This window comes from Poecilia latipinna, unplaced genomic scaffold, assembly GCF_001443285.1.
Source record: "Poecilia latipinna isolate Pla-1442-1.1 unplaced genomic scaffold, P_latipinna-1.0 Scaffold1365, whole genome shotgun sequence".
NCBI classification, from domain to species: domain Eukaryota; kingdom Metazoa; phylum Chordata; class Actinopteri; order Cyprinodontiformes; family Poeciliidae; genus Poecilia; species Poecilia latipinna.
In genome coordinates this window covers 392,012-408,459 of record NW_015113981.1, presented here as the reverse complement: position 1 = coordinate 408,459, position 16,448 = coordinate 392,012, and the positions used below count along the sequence as shown (strand labels likewise).

At 39.0% G+C, this 16,448-nt stretch overlaps 2 protein-coding genes across 3 annotated transcripts in view; one reads left to right on the top strand and one right to left on the bottom strand.

Annotated features, from left to right (window-relative positions):
- The window catches only part of rad51d (RAD51 paralog D), a 21,780-nt gene extending 16,825 nt beyond the window's left edge, over positions 1-4,955 (top strand). The window contains exons 7-11 of the mRNA XM_015056212.1: positions 12-102; positions 2,068-2,138; positions 2,401-2,556; positions 3,589-3,726; positions 4,868-4,955. Of these exons, the coding sequence (XP_014911698.1) occupies positions 12-102; positions 2,068-2,138; positions 2,401-2,556; positions 3,589-3,696 (426 nt within the window). The 3' untranslated portion in view covers positions 3,697-3,726; positions 4,868-4,955. The remainder of the gene's footprint in view (positions 1-11; positions 103-2,067; positions 2,139-2,400; positions 2,557-3,588; positions 3,727-4,867) is intronic.
- The window catches only part of lig3 (ligase III, DNA, ATP-dependent), an 18,723-nt gene continuing 6,883 nt past the window's right edge, over positions 4,609-16,448 (bottom strand). Inside the window, exons 5-21 of one of the 2 annotated variants that reach the window (XM_015056210.1) lie at positions 16,215-16,366; positions 15,021-15,187; positions 14,052-14,129; positions 13,813-13,981; positions 13,062-13,217; positions 12,283-12,414; positions 12,123-12,202; positions 11,381-11,468; positions 11,227-11,304; positions 10,654-10,777; positions 9,819-9,961; positions 9,655-9,729; positions 8,559-8,705; positions 8,289-8,436; positions 6,226-6,305; positions 6,063-6,143; positions 4,609-5,094 (exon numbers count right to left, since the gene is read on the bottom strand). In XM_015056210.1, the coding sequence (XP_014911696.1) occupies positions 4,861-5,094; positions 6,063-6,143; positions 6,226-6,305; positions 8,289-8,436; positions 8,559-8,705; positions 9,655-9,729; positions 9,819-9,961; positions 10,654-10,777; positions 11,227-11,304; positions 11,381-11,468; positions 12,123-12,202; positions 12,283-12,414; positions 13,062-13,217; positions 13,813-13,981; positions 14,052-14,129; positions 15,021-15,187; positions 16,215-16,366 (2,132 nt within the window). In that variant the 3' untranslated portion in view covers positions 4,609-4,860. Of the gene's footprint in view, positions 5,095-6,062; positions 6,144-6,223; positions 6,306-8,288; positions 8,437-8,558; positions 8,706-9,654; positions 9,730-9,818; positions 9,962-10,653; positions 10,778-11,226; positions 11,305-11,380; positions 11,469-12,122; positions 12,203-12,282; positions 12,415-13,061; positions 13,218-13,812; positions 13,982-14,051; positions 14,130-15,020; positions 15,188-16,214; positions 16,367-16,448 lie in introns of both variants that reach the window. The other variant, XM_015056211.1, reaches the window with a different exon arrangement.

Sequence of the window (16,448 nt, the reverse complement as noted above, 5' to 3'; positions counted from 1 at the left end):
TCTGTGTCGAGGTGTGTGTCGGCGGCGGCTCTGTCAAGGCGCTGATCGTGGACTCGGTGTCAGCCGTTATCGCTCCTCTGCTGGGAGGCAAACAGAACGAAGGTGAGCATCTCTCTGCTGCTCTGTCACACTCAGGCACACCCGGGGCTGTGTTCGCTTCTGCATGGATTTCATCTGTGGTTAGAATGTGGAAAAAGGAGCTCTGCATGTTTTCAGAAGTCTGACATTTACATAAAAAGAACGTTGAAAATAACAGCAGCAGCAGCACAGTGGAAGTGAAGGTAAAGTAAAGTAGAGCAATACAGAAGAAAAGGATGCTTATTAAGTTAGATGTTTGAGCTCATCTTTTCTCTTCAGACTTGAAATGAATTGAGCTCATTCAGCTTTATTGCTTATTCATTTAATGAATTTATTGAATCTCGATTAACAAAGTTCGTACAGGTGCTTGGAATCCTTGAAAATGAATTTCAGCTAGATTTTTTTTATGAAAGCCTTAAAAGTGTGTGATGTTAAAACTGCACAGTTTCATGAAAGCCCAAATTTGGAAAATGTCATTTCTGGTAAAAGCCGCATATTTTCATAAACCTAATAAAAAAAAATCCACTTTTTTTTTATCTCGCTGCCTGAAATTGAATTAGACTGAACTTTTCTTCCTGCCTGAATTACCAAAATTCTGCCTGACCTTACAGAGGCATGAATCCGTTTGATTTTGTGAGGAACAGAAGTCCTAGAAACTTGCTTTTAAAGATAAATTCTGGACTTGACAGCCTGAAAATATCATAGAAGGTAAGAGTCCCACCGTTTCCCCCCGACTTGTGTGTCTCTACAGCTTCAGCTAAACAGTCGAATGCAGCAGCAGGTGGTTAAAGTTCACCTGTGAGGGTAGTAGACGGAGGCATAATCTGATCACCTGCTTGGTTTGCTCCTGAAAGCATTGCTGTGGATGACTTGAGCCTAACAAACCTTCTGTCACCTCAGATGAGCTGTTAAAGGCCACCCATTATGAAAAATTCACATTTTGCACGTTTCTACTTCCACTTGGGCCTCTACTCAAGTGCTAAAAAAAAACAAAAAACAAAAAAAAAACACCCAGACATTTATTGGCAATAAGTTAATGATTTTAGTGTTGGAAAACGTGTCATTTCAAAATCCTCCTCATAAGTCACATTTTACAGACACTGCCCCGTCTCCTAGCAAACCAAGCTGAGTTCCAGCATGTTTGGTCAGCTGGTTTTACTGCTGTATGTGCTGTACAATGGCTGCTGGAAAAGACAAGTGTTTAGTTGTTTACTTCCCATCCAGAATCCACTTGCTGCATTCTTGTTGGTTGTACAGGAGGCTCCATGTATGCTTGTCAAAGATGTATAGTTGTATAATCATGTATTTGTTTGCAGCCATTTTCACATTGTTGAGTTGGGGGTGAGGGGGGCGTGAACTTGTGCTGTACAGGTTTTTAAAAAGCAACTAAAAACATTTTTATTTTCCCAGACTTTTTTCTCTTGATTTTATTGTGTTTCTTATGTTGGTTTTATGTTTTGTATGGTTTTAAGGTTGATTTATATTGTACAGTGTTTGTGAAAAGCGCTTTATAAATAAACTTTACTTACTTGCAATTGAAATATCTAAAACTAAAAACAAAACAACTGAAACAAATAAAATAGATACTGAAGTCTCTGCAAACAAAATTGTCCTTCAAACAATGAACTAGTTGAGTCTGAAGAAATTCTTTAGTAGCAAGAGAGACACAAAAACCAAACATTCATACAAATGGGAATTATTGAGCTTGATTTAATTGAAATTATTTACTGCTTATTAAGACAGACTTACTAAACAATCTTTCTAGTGAGTGTTGACTTTTACCTTACAAAATAGTAAAAAGAAATATACCGTAATAATCTGTTAGAGTTCTTCTTATTCTGGGTAATACTCAGTAAAAATAGATGTCCAAACTTCTAATATTATCACTTCATGTAGAGCTTTATCTAAATCCTGGCTCCAGTATAACTTCAGGATGATGAACATATTCTCTCCGTGTTCCAACCTCTCCAAAACTTCCTGCGCCTCCAGGCATGTCCTTGATGATACAAGTGGCAGCAGCTCTGAAGACGATGGCCAAGGACTTCAGTGTTGCTGTTCTGGTAGGGATGACTCAGTCCTTGATGTTTCCTGCTCTGAATGCAGGCTTCATTTCCTCCGCTGGTGCAGAAAAAACAAACCCAAAAATCGCCTTAACACCGTTTAAAAAAAAAAAAAAAAAGCGTGCAGCCGCCGTAATTTAGAACTGTGCTGGATTTTCCACAACAATTTGAGCCTTCCTTTCATGTGTTGAGCCGGTTTTATCTGTTTTAAAGGTGTAATAAGCCATAAAACACTGAAACGGGATGCCGTCTGCGCCCACAGGTGACCAACCATGTAACAAGAAGCAGCAGCGGGGAAGTGCAGCCGGGCCTCGGCGTGTCATGGAGCCACGTCCCCAGAACCAGGATCCTGCTGGAACGAGTTGAGAGCGGCGCGTCGGGTCGGCGCTCGGCGACGCTCATCAAGTCTTCCAGACAGGTGCGCCAGGAGCAGCGGCGGCGCCGGTTCTGTCAGAAGAAGCGTTCTGCTGTTGTCAAAACATCTTGTTAAAATGGAGAGCACAAAGTTGTTTGCCCACGGGCCTGGTTTGATAAAGACTCCTGATTTCCATTTAAAAACATCTCCAGGCTGGATTTTAGCAGAAAAGTACACCAGACGCATCAGTCTAATTCATAAAGACAGGCTGTAAATAATGAGTCATGCTGCTCATTTACATGCAGAACACAGAGGCTGTTACCTACAAGCTGGACCCACATGCTGACTGTGCAAAATGCGAAAGCAGGCAGGTGGGAAAGGATGTGCCACCATAATTAAAAATAAAGTGTACATGCCCTAAATCACTTCTAGACGCATAGAAATCTGAAATAACTTGCTGCAGTGACTTTTTGTAGACTCCTGCTGGTATTTTTAGCCGAGTTTTCTTCATCGGTTTTACACTGTTGGAAGGCAGCTGAACTTCTTTTGGTTCTTGGGGATTTTTTTTCCTCTGATCCAAAATGTTTCTTCAGTTCTGAAGGTGGTTGGAAGGTCATATGCCCCATTGCTGGAAAAAAACACCTGGGGAGTTAAGGTGATGTTCTTGAGAAATTGTTTTAGCTCTACTTTTATTGATCTGACACTATTAGACAATTTCGTTGTAGAATAAAGGTTGTTTATTTTACTGCAATAACTGCAATTCAAAGTCCTGCTTTTTTTTTAGTTCTCCGTTTACTCATTGAGATACAAGTTTTTCTATATTTATTGAATATTTTAACAGCCATAGTCCTCCATTGATCTCATTAGTTTTCTTCAGTTATCTCTGTTCATGACAGATCTACTTATTATGTTGTTACTGATCTGAAAACTGCAGAACTTTAATCAAACCTGCAGTAGAAGAGCAGACAGCATCTAACTTCTACTAAAACAAAAAAGTTCAATACTGTAATCTGAATCATGATACTTTAACTTAAAAAATAACATCAGATGAAACAAACAAGCGTCCAGTGAATTAATTTTGCTTTTTTGTGTCAGGCTTGTCTCATCAAGGAGGATTTTGACCTGCAGTGGTGGAGTCGAGCTGAAGGAGAAAGAGGAGGAGAGACGTCAGGAAAGAGGAAGCTGGATGAGACCGACACCTGACCGGAGGAACGCTGCAGCAACGACCAAAAGGTTCGTTTGGAGTTTTTGATGGACTGGTTCAGGTGCTCCTTTAGAAAGTGGCAGATTTAAATGCAGCCAATTTAATGAGCTGACAGTTATCTGCTGAGTGTCGGCACATTTACCTGAGAGGAAGCTGGAACAAGGAAGGAAAATGAGCTTAAATTCACTCAGAAATCCACATAAATCAGTTAAAGATGGATTTTAAATAATTTTTTACATTTTGTTGCATTAAATAAACTAATGTATTTTGTTGGGATTTTATGTGATTAGCAAATTAATTCATAATCGAGAAGTGGAGCAAAACTTATTTTGTTTTCCAAATACAAATCTGAAAAGTGTGGCATGCACCTTTGCGAAATAGCTCAAGTGCTGTACGATTGGTTGGAGAACTGTTAACTTATTTTATTTTTTTTTAGTTGGATTTAAGTCCAGACTTTGATTAGGTCATTCTGACCTAATTGTTGTCCGGCTGGAAGCAAAACCTTTGTGTAGTTCATGTTTGAACAGTTTGTGTAGTTTTAGCAATGAATTTCTGGTTTCTGAGTTCATTCAGGAGCTTAATGTGGCCCAAAATAAAACTAAGTAACTTTTCAACACAGTACAGGATTTTGTTTTAAGAAAAAATAAAATCCTTAATGTTTATGAAAAAAGGTCCAGTTCCATTGGCAGATTGTTTCATTTATAATAAAACCTTTTTCTTATAATTTCCCAGTATAACTGGAACATTTTGATCAGTGTTATGGATTTTTGTTAGTTAAAACAAGGTCATGCTGAGAAGTTACTTGTAAGTACATTTGAAATGATACAAAACTATATTTGCACAAGACTAGAACATACATTTTTGCAATTTTTTTTCCTGTAAAAAAATAAAGAAAACAGACATCACAAATGTTTTCAGTTTTTTCAACAGTATTTATTTGCAGTTCATGATCTTTTTTGCTTCTGTAGTAAAAAGTCAACTCCTGTTTAGTTGTGACCTCATTTTGCTCTGCAAAAGTTTTATTGGGATCATTATTCTCCAAACAAAAAGCCTCCAATCTAAATCTTAGTGTCTGCTGCTTAAGTAAAAAAAAATGACCTGAGAGAACGTTGAACTGAAGAGCTGCCCTGTGACCCGACCCCAACACTCATCGTGTCTTCCTCTCAGCAGGGAGGAACGACGCGCCGCTTTCGGATGCATTCCCAGATCCAGCTGGGAGAAACCCTCTGGGCCCGGTTGCCCCCCTCCGGGTCGCCCAGCGTGTGTGTAGCCGAGGCGGAGTCGTAATCCGGCACCAGGTCTCCGTCGTACGCCACAAAGTACCGCCGCAGCCTGTCGAAGTCCTGAACGGAGTCGGGGAGGAAGAGCTTAACCCCGCTGAAGATGTCCAGCAGCGTCTGGAAAGAGCACAGACTCTGATTCAAACCCGATGAGCTGCAGGTACAAGGTTCACTGCAAAACTGAAATCTGCTTCATCCTACGTTAAGTTGGTTTTCGCTTGTTTTTTTTCCCCCGAAGACCTACTGTCTCACAATGAGGTGTTTATTCGTGAGCATTTCTCTTATTTTAAGTGTGTTGTTAAAATTTTAAATCATTTAAAAGAGCTGAAAATACTTAAGGAAAAAAAATGTCATGTTCATTGAAGTTCCTAATAGAAATAAACTGAACTTAAATTCTCAGTCCAGCTCAAGGGAGAAACAGAACAACCTTCACATCGCTTTAATCGGAATTATGTTTAGTTTCTAGTCAACTTTCCTCAGATCCTTGTCAAATATTCATATTTCTTCTTTAAATGAAGTATTTATCCAGATTTTAACACAAGCAGAGGAGTTTATGGCATATTTTGTCCCAACTTCCTGTTCCTTACTAAAGTACACTGCAAAAACACAAAATCTTACCAAGTATTTTTAGTCTAGTCTCTAGTGCAAATATCACTACCTACTTTTACTAGGACTAAACTAACTTACAAGTAACTTCTCAGCAAGATATAGGAGCTTATTTTAACACAATAGTTCCTCAATATTGATCAGAAAAGTACTAGTTGCACTGGCAGATTTTACGTAGAACATAGAAAAAAATTTCTCATTAAAAATGAAATAATCTGCCAGTGGAACTGATACTTTTTTTTAAAAAAATAAATTTTTGAGGAATTACTTTTACTTAAACTCTTGTCAGTGCAGTTGAAACTAGACAATAATAATTGGTAAGATTGCGTTTTAAATAAAATCATTGAATTTTATTCATTTTGGTTTTTGACTTAATTGAATGTACACGTTAAAATAAATTTCTATTGCATTGAAACTACCACTTCTCTTTCTTTGGTCAACTATAAGTGTTCAGGTTGATGAAGACATTTTGGACCAACCTTGTCGTTCCTCGGCTGCAGCAGCTGGGAAGACATTTTGTTTTGTCCGTTGCTCTGAACGCTCTCCTCGCTCTTCTTCACCTGCAGTAAAGGGGCACCTTATTGCATCTTCCTGCGCTGAGTGTGTGTAAATGTGAAGTGTGTGTCACGGTGCAGCTAGTACCTTCTTGACACTGGAGGCCTGAGAGGTGGGAGTGCGAGGTTTTGATTTTACAGCCTTTGGTTTGGTAGGGGTGCTGTTGCCTGTGAAGGGAAAGCAAGAAGAAACCATTTTCTACTATTAATTTAGGCGATCGACCACTAGATATGTTTCCATTGAATTTTGAACTTGTAAAATGTTGCAAAAAAGAAAATAAAAAATCAGTTGTTTTCAACCCCTTTGGTCAGAAACAAACTCTACTTTGAGTTTTGCAGAAGTTTCTTCCCCTAAAGCAAACCTGGACCTCTTTAATAAAACAAGAGAATGTTTGGAAATCGTGCTTGGTGTACCTACAGAGGTTGAGGACCAACATCAGCTGAAAAACTTCAAGTTGCCTCCTTATAAATAATCTAAAACACTGCTGAGCCTGAGGACAACGACCAAAGTTGGTTCCCATCGCAATTTCAGAACAATCTGGAAATTCAGTTTTCAAAACTTTTTTTTTCTGCTTGTTTGAGATTCTCACTGAGCTGCCACAGCCTCCCACTCTGTTGACAGCACCCAAAGAGTAAATTAACCATCTACTGCAGCAGTCAAATCTCTAATGATCACTGTTGCCACAATTATTAGCTCGCCAACATTTTCAATAAGATTAACTTAATAAGAGGCTGCAAAGAGAACTCTTGTTTATCAAGACCTCATAATAAAGAATCGTAGCTTATTTTCTGAAGGACCATGTTGCTTCCACAGCTTTGGACCAATTACTGAGAGCCAAACAGAGTTTCTGCACGTTTTACAAACTCAATGCAAGACTTTTTATGACCTTTACAAACAAAATTTAAGACTCTGTATCACAACAGAAATTTACAGAAGAAAATAATAGGTTAAGACTTTTTTGCACAGAATGAGAAAACTGGTGATAAATTTGCACTTCTCTATGATGGATGCAAAAAAAATAAACTAGTTAGCAAAGGTATATTAGCAGCCAGTTAGTGGTAGCCTCAACTACCTTGAGTCACAGAACATAAGATCTCTGCACACAACTCAAACCTTTGCCTGACACAAAACTCCTGCAAGAAAAACAAAAATTATGTAGAATATATGAGATTAAATAGCTCTGCCACCTCTAAATTAACTTATTTTAAACCCACTTACAGTGTAAGGCCTTAATTTTCAAAACACAAATGTAAGACTGTAAGGATGAGGACACCCTTCCAAAACGCCTCATTGGATTATAAAAGTTTCCGACCTTATCAGTTTTTTTATTACGTCAAAGCAGAGATGGAGGCTGGGTGGCTCAGTCCTCTTGCTGGAGGGAATGCGGTGTGGTCTCTGCAGACTGCTTTCATATCTTTTGGGACTGTCTGCAGCTAAAGATCTTCTGGAATGATGTTACTCGAGTGATCTATGAAATTTTGGGCATAACTTCAGTCTTTTCATTTCCTGCCATGTACCTCGGAATACTTCCTGAAGGACTCAGTAATAAGGACACATACCAGTTGAAGATATTTATGATTGTAAGCAAGAAGGTTGGCTCCAGCAACCCCCCCCCCTTCCTCCCAACTCTGAGGCTTCTTGTGAATATTATAAACCTGATCCACAATATGGAAATGTTTACTTTTACAATACATCTCCAGAAGGAGAAAGGAGAGAGACTTTGGGGAAAATGGGATCGTTTTATAGCCAAAGACATGTAACTTTTGTGATTCCACGCCATTCTGATTGACAGGCACCTGCAATTCTTCCTCTTTTTTTATTTTTGTGAGTCTGTATAGTGAAATGTCTGTAAAATTATAATGGTCATCAGTGTGACTGTCTGCTACCTGTCCTAGCCCTGATGTTTGGTTGTGTGCACTTGTATGCATAAAAAAAAAAGTTAAAAAAAAAAAAAAAGTTTCCACTCTTCTGTCATGCACAGTATTACCACCAGGGGGAGCAATTATTGTGGCAGATATTAAAGTGATTTTCTTTCCAGGAAATCAATATTCTGCTGCAATGAAAACAGATCTGAAGATATTTCTGAGATTTCCACCAGAGGTGCCATTAAATCTGACCGCCACTGTGATAATCTGACCAATCAGACTCACTCGTCTTTTTGGCCGGAGTGCTCCTGCTGGATGAGGACGACGGTGAGTTTCCCCCGCTGTCTCCTCCCGATGAGCCTTTGTCATCGGACGTGGAAGGACCCGCCGTCACTTTAAAGTCGCAGTTCTCCTTTGAAATGCGAAACAGCTCCTGGACAGAAGGATGGAAAGGTCAGAGGGCAGGTGTCTTCAACCCTTCCATCAAGCCGTCTGGTGGCCATTTTGTTAAAACTAAGCAGGAAGAGGCTGGGTGAGTCGATGTTGAAGTGGTACCCTGAGCTGGTGCAGGTTGGTGGCCGTCTTCCAATCCTTATCGTCGCGGATTCGCGTCATGCGGGGGAAGCGGATGGAGATGCCATCAGCGGTGTGCATTTCTGATTTGGAAAACTCTGCGCCAGTGATCTCCCAGACCGGAGCTTGCTGCAGGGAAGGAAACGGAGACAAGCAGGTAGATCTGAGACACGGCCCACCGTTGACGCTTTTAACAGTTATTTCTCATCAAATAGAACAAATTATTTTCTAAAGTATTTAGCGACCGATATCTCTTACAGCAGAAATTACGTTAAATTAAATTATTGTCCAATATAAATGCAAAATGTTTTTAGTACTCTTTTACATCTTGAGAGACCTGACAGAAACCAAACTGTTCATAGATTTATATCTAGGAAAAATACATATTGCATATCAAAACTTTTTTCTTTTTGTAATTTCTTATGCTGTCACTAACTATGTTTCTAATACAAGTACGCTCAAAACTTTATCGATATTCTGCTAGTGTCAAAAAGACAATTTCGCAATTGTGGTGCTTCCATTAAGTAAGAAATGCAATTAAAATCACATTTGAATAAGTTTGTTCACATAAGTCATTTGTCTTCTTTGTAGTTTGCACCAGTGGCAACATCCAGTTGTTGATCATGTGACCCGTGTGGTGCAAAAAAAGTGTTTCCATTGCAGTTTTGCGAAATAAACCAATTTTGATGCAGTTAAAAAAAATAAAAAAAATTCACCTCATCCTACGGCAAAAACTTATCAAAAAAAATTTTTTCATATGAAAACTCAGCTAGTGACAAAGACTATAATGACTGGAAAACATCAGCAGTTTTCTCAACGTTCATTTAAGTCATATTTTATACAAATCTCATCATAAACATTTTTGTGACAGATTCCTGCTCCTCCTCCATGGGAACAGTGTGGCTTAGCAACCATGACTCATTGTGTAGTAATGGCACCAGTAGATCCACGTCACTAGCTATCGTGTCTAATGGATGCTGTCCTATCTAGTAATGTACATCTATACATCTAAAGGTTCTACAGGACTGGACTTGAAGACCTCTAGTCTAACCCAGACTTCAGCATGTTAAAATCTCACCTCAGGGTCACGAATAATGAAATCAGGATAATAGTTCTTGACAATTTTCAACCAGCTGGGGATTTTCCCGGGTTCCTACACACACAGCGACATGACAGATTAATATTTGTCAGTATTACATCAGCTCCATATTCCAGCAGCCTCAAAGTGGGCCCTCCTCTGACCTTGCTGATTTTGATCACGTCCAGCTCCTTCTGGAGTCGGGCCAGCATGGCGTCATCGTAGCCTCCGGAGCACTTGGTCACCGTGCACCACTTCTTCGAGTCCGGGTCATAGCAGCCCATCAGAAAGCTAGACATGATGCCCCCTGGTGGACAAGAAGGGGAATATTTATTCTTCCCTCTCCTTCTCTACATTTGTTGTTCCTGCTTTTTTACGTCGTCTTTAAACCTCATGAGATGTTTCATTAGCCCTGCTTTGAGAGTTGAACCCCCGTTGTTGTGTTCCCAGTTTTATTTCACACCCATTGCCCCCCTCATAAATCTCCCTCCCCCAGTGGCATCCTCGCCTTATGCATTACATTACATCTGCATATTTTTCACATGAAGTGCTCCGATGCTCATTTGTATTCCCAGCGCAGCACTGTGTTGCACTGCTGCCTGCAGAACGCACAGTCCTTTATGCACTCAGTGACCACAAAAAAGTAAAAAAAAAAAAAAAAAAGAGTCCTGAGCAGAACAGACAAATATAAATGATTAAATTTGCAAGGAGTTGGTGAGAAGGTGGCACTGCAAAAACACAAAATCTTACTAAGTAATGTCTAGTTTCTAGTGCAAATATCTTGGTACACTAGAAATAAGACAAAACTGACTTAAAAGTAACTTTTCAGCAAGCTATAGGAGCTTGTTTTAAGTCGATAATTCCTTAGTATTGATGAAAAGTGCCTGTTCCATTCAGATTATTTCCCTTTTGACATTTTTCCAAATTTTTAAAATTTAATATGATGATGAGGACAACTAAACATCTTACAGGAATATTTTATCTCAACCGTTTACAGACCGTTTGATCCTTTTCCATAGAAAGCACCGAGCACCACCAGGTCTGCGGTGTCGGCCATGGCTCCCTCATTCAAATAATCCTTCTTCACCTTCAGCCAGTGTCGCTTCCCCGGCTCATAGCTTCCCTGACACACAGAAGAAGCCCAGCTGAATTAATTCACCACTTCAGCTGAAACCAGAACCTTAGAGACACTGAAAACGCATAACTTTCACCATGTGACATAAAATCAGACTAATGTTTGATGTTAGGATCAGCATAATTAGTTTTATTGTATTACTTTCTGCAGCTTTAAAAGTTTCCACACACTAAAGAGTGTGAATGCGTAACCGAACTCTGTTTTTCAATGGAATGGGTCAATATTAATCAAAACTTTTTATTGGAGATATTTTAAAATGCAACTGTGCCAAATACTAAGGAAATGTGTGTAAACTTCTATGTTTGAAGGAATTGAAGAAAAAAAAATGTGCAAACAGACATCATCTTGCTGATCCTAACAGACCGAAAGCAGGAAAACAACCTGCAGGTTTCAACTGTTCACTCACAGATCAACCCGACGTTTTTCTCTCCACTGACCTTTACGTCTTTCAGCACCAGGCCTTCCAGTCCTTCTCTGATGACGCGAGTTATCATCTCCGCCAGGTCTCCTGCCCTCTAAAACGCACACAGACAGGATATAAATCTGCAGGTTTATGCAGAGACGAAGCAGAAAGCCTGACTCAGCACTTACCGTGACGTGCTTCATCTCTGAGAAGAGGATCCTGTTTGGGACTTCCACCATGTTGTCGTCCAGGAACTTCCTGCGTTCGCAGAGCGGCCTGGAGGACAGTAAGAAGAGTAAGCCAACTTCACATTATTCATTTGTGTGTGAGATCACCAAACCGCAGATTACAGCAAAGTTAATTCCCTCTAAGTTTTCCTTTTCAAACTCCCAAATCTACATTTTCTGTTGATTTCTAGGCTATTTTTGATCTTAAGATATAAACGGCCACAAGTAGAAGAAGAGGGATTGACTTAAATGTTTTACTAGTTTCGTCTTTACTTAACTTCATCTTGACAGCTTATAAAGATGAGGGAAACTAATTTATGTTTTTCAGTAAATTTCTGAGATTGAAAAGTCAAAAATTTTCTTAAAAACAAAAATAAAAAACTGAGTTCCAAAAGTCAAACTTCTGATTTTTGAAACTCAGAAATGTTCAAGTTTCATCTACAATAGCTCTAACATGCAGCTATAATGTCACTTCCCCTTATATATACTACCGCTAACCATGACTTTAGCCAAATGATGTAAGTAATACTAGAATGGCTCAGTTTGACTTAAGGGTAAAAAGATGCAGTATAGTTGATGACAGGTGTGACTTTAAGGAGACTGTAGGATGAAATATAAGATCTGGTAAACTGTTTATAAATATGAGGATTTGTTTTTATTCAGTTAAATCCTAGACTATTTCCTGGAAAAAGGAGAAACTTACCTTTCCATCAAACTCACACCGTTGAAGTAAATGCAGTCAAACACAAACAGACACACGTTGGCGTCTTGAAAGGCAGCTTTCTGGAAGAAAGAGAAGTTTGAAGTCTGACTACAATGACTGAATCAATAGAGAAAAAGAAAAGAGCAGGAGAGGTTCTTACCTTGTGAACACCCAGAGTGCCAAACGGCAGCGGTTTGCTGGTCTTTGTGTCAATCAGCAGGACTTCAGCGTCCAGAATCATGCTGTGACCACCAGGGAAAGCCTGAGGGATGTACTCTTTGAAGTGGGCCACCTGAAATGCACAACTTTTATTTTATTGCTCAACATCTGGGAGAAAACATTTCTACATCTGGTTGGATTCAAATAGTTTTGATAATGACTGGTTTTAGGATTTCAGATTCAGATTTTAGGATTTCAAAACAGCAGCTAATTTCTGTCAAACGGTTTTAAACTCTGAAGAGACACCAGGGAGCGGAAGTGAAACAGCTAAAATCCCAACTCCAACTCTGCTTTTCCCACTGGAAATAATTCAGTCACTTCTTCTGTGTTTCCATTAATCAGAATAATTTTAAAATTACAGAAAACTGTTGTAATTACTCTGCATTCTCTCCCCCACTTCACTAACCTTTCATTACCATAAACTGCCTAATTACAGACCTTCAGCACTTAATCAGCTGTTTGGATGACAGGCTGAATTAGTAAGGAGCTTCCAAGGAGCTAAAACTGCTCCTCAGACACCAAAATTAGTCCAAATTCAAGCTTCTAGAAGACATTTTCACTACACTTTTATATTTTAGTCCACACTGCACCTCCATCTAGTGGACAGAGAGCGCAAAAGCATGACAAGTAACTAGTTTAGGTGATGTAATGTTGAAACGTGGGACTTTTAAAGTCGCAGATCTTGCAGAGACAAACTGATGTCAGACTAACAGGACCGACCTTGTGGGGCAGCACCGGCTTGAGGCTGCGGCTGAAGTAGCTGAAGGTGTTTCCATTCTTGTGGACCTGAACGCGCTCGCCGTCGTATTTTATCTCGGAGTACATCCCGTTGGGACATTTCTTCATGGCGTACTCGATGGATTTACACGCCTCGGCCTGGAATCACACAGAAAACAAAACAAAACAAAAAACAAAAAAAACACAGACAGACAAGCTTCAGTGCGTTTTATTGGATTTTATGTGACAGATCAACACAAAGTTGGGAATATTTGGCACGTTTTTCTTATGCGATAAGAAAAACGGATGATGAATAAGTGTCACATCCTTTTGTTTTCATCACAAATTAAAACTAATTACAGCTGAAACGACTATTTAACCAATCGTCAACTACTAACGACATCACTTACTGATTTAGTGTTAATTAATCTTAAAATTAATCTAAAATTTTCTAGAAAAAAAACTAGGAAATTTCAGAGCCTGATAAGTCAATTTTGAGTATTTTCAACTTTTGAAATTCAGGGGAAAAAGGATTTCTGCCAAAAAACTGGAAAATTAGTATCTACAGTGGCCCCAATACGCTGTGGTATTCAGCTGTACTTCCCCACTTGAAAGAAATAATAAATGTTAGAACTAAAGAAATAAATAAGCTTAAAGAATGAGGGAATAACTTAGCAGTCTACTAACTAAGCCGTGATAGAAAAGGAAACCCAGAAATGTTCATAAAGTGTGATGTCACAGAGTCGGGCCTCACCAGCATCGGCTGGACGGGAGTCATGAGCGACGCCTCTATGGTCAGGAGCTTCCTGGGTCCAGAGCCGCTGGAGGCGTCCTGCTGGTTCCTCAGAACCCTCTCGATCACGTCACCAAGGTTACGGGAGGCCTTGAAGGCATCGTACGCGTTTGGATCTACCGCGTCCAACCTGAGTGAAGGAGCAGAAGTTTATAAACTCAATCTGTTCATGTAGGCGGCGCACCGGGATGAACACTTACACGTGTTTGGCGCCGGCGTTCATCTTCAAGTCGTGCTTAATTAGCCTGATGATGCATTTCAGGTCATTGCTGGTGCATCTGGGAACGAGAAGCAGGAAATTCTAACACATGGTCAACAACTGAGCGACGGACTGCAGGAAGCAGAAGAAAGTCTGTGTGCATAAGGTTTTTACAATTCAAACTAAATACAGCAACCTGAGCACTTATTGGCTGTTAAAGACATGGAAAAATTCTCAAATGCAGCAGGATGATCTTTAACTGAAAAAGGCAAAATATATAAAAAAAACCTACTTGAATTATTCAGTGGAGAATTTTAAAAATAATATACAAGATGGATGCTGCCAAAATTACCAATAACTATAGAAATAAATAAGACTCGATAAGGAATTATTGTGCCAATTATAATATTCAAAAAATTAAGAGATTTACCAACTTATTTGATTATACAATGTAACATAATTTTTTGTCATTTAACGGTGTTCATTTGCCTTTTCTCATCTTTGTTTTTCACTATTTTTTTTATTTTTCTCATTTGTTTTCCCCTCTGACTTAATAAAAACTTCATCTAAAGCTCAAAAAAGTCAATTTTGCAAAAGTTTAACATGCCCATACATTCCTCTTTGAGAAGAAGAATCTGGCATCTTTTTCTAAATTAACCACATTTCATTTTAACTACTATAGCAAATTCACATTAAATACTTAAATACTTAAGCAGATCTTTGCTTCATGGTCACATGATAAATCCAGTCTGCCATTTCTTTCTGATGGGTGGTTTAGAAAGTCACATAACCCTGTCTTTATAATAAATACATGAGTGAGTGTAGGAGATGCTGGAGGCAGACATCAAAAGCAGGAAAAAAGCAACAAGAACAAAGAGCAGAGATGAAGTGCTGTATCCATAACAGGAGCAGTAACAACAGTGGTTTTACAGGGTGATCTGCCTTCCAGTCTGACAGGACAAAACGTTACTTTTTGGCGATGTTCTCCAGCTCGCTCTGCTGCTCGTCCTCCTTCGTGAGCTGAGCAAGGCGCATCAGGGACGCATCTACTTCCTGGATTGTTAGGAGGCTCTTGGCAGCAGGAGGAAAAGATTTGCTCTCCTCGAAGAAAATCCTCACAGTTTCTGACACGTCGCCCTTCAGAAAACAACACAAGAATGGGAGCAGTTTAAAATGGGGATGAACAAATATGACTGTTTGGGCTGATAACTGATAGACGTTTTTCACTCCGCTGACATCGCTCCTCTTTTTCAGTTAAACACGCCACGATCCTGCACTGCATTATCACTAGCCGTGCTTCCATTAGAGGCGACATGAACTACAACGTTCATTGCTATGCTTAGCAGTAGCATTATAACAATAAAAAGTGACAAGAAGAACTATTTATTACATCTTTGTTAGTCAACTGTATGGCTCTGTGTCACAGCATCACAGCTCCAACACAAACTCTGCTCTTGAAAACATTCCCATTTGTAATGTGCTTCTTTAGGACACCAGTTGCATAATAAAATGTGATTTGTATCATTAAGCTGTTCATAGTAAGTGCATTTAGTCATATTTGCATATTTATTGACGCCTTCATTAAACAAACAATGGAGTAAAATCAATCTTGATATATGGACAGTTTTGGGGACTTTAAACAAATGGAATTCATTGTGACAACAAAAAAGAAGTTAATTCTCATAAGAAATTTATCACCAAGTTTTTTTAAAACAAGTAAATTCACATGATAACTGGATGCTACTGTCCCATAACCAACATGGCGCTCTCCAGAAACACATAAGGGCAACAAAATGAAAACAAACAGCGGTTATTAGCATCAGCCCAGTTTTACTTATCAGAATGATACTTTTATGCAAAAAATAACAATAAAAAGAACTAAGAAAAAAAAATCAACCAATGGATATTAATGTTGATATATTGTGCATCACTGGTTGAAAAGATGCTTTTACAGCACTTATATCATTTTAATTTATCATTATAAAAGAAAATCCAGTTAATGAAGCTTAAACCCCCTAATCTGTCCATATTGTTGGGAAGTTAAGTCTGTTTTCCCCACTGGTCCTTCAATAAAAGCACCAATAAGTTTAAAAATCTGATTAAATGCAGTTATAATTCACAGTTTAATGATTTAGATTTAGATCTTGGATGCTGCTGGACAGACCTGCTCCAGATCTCGCACCATGTCCTCCTGGTTGGATCTGAATATGCGGCTGAAGAGTTTTACTATCTGCTTATCGTTCAGGTTGTAAACACTTTTCACCACGCCTGGCAGCAGCAGTTTCACCGTCAGGTAAAGATCTCCGTGGAATTTATCTGTTATAAAAAAAATAAAATACAAAAAAAAAAAAAAAAAAAAAAAAAAACAGGGAAAAAATCCCAAAAAAAAACAAAACAC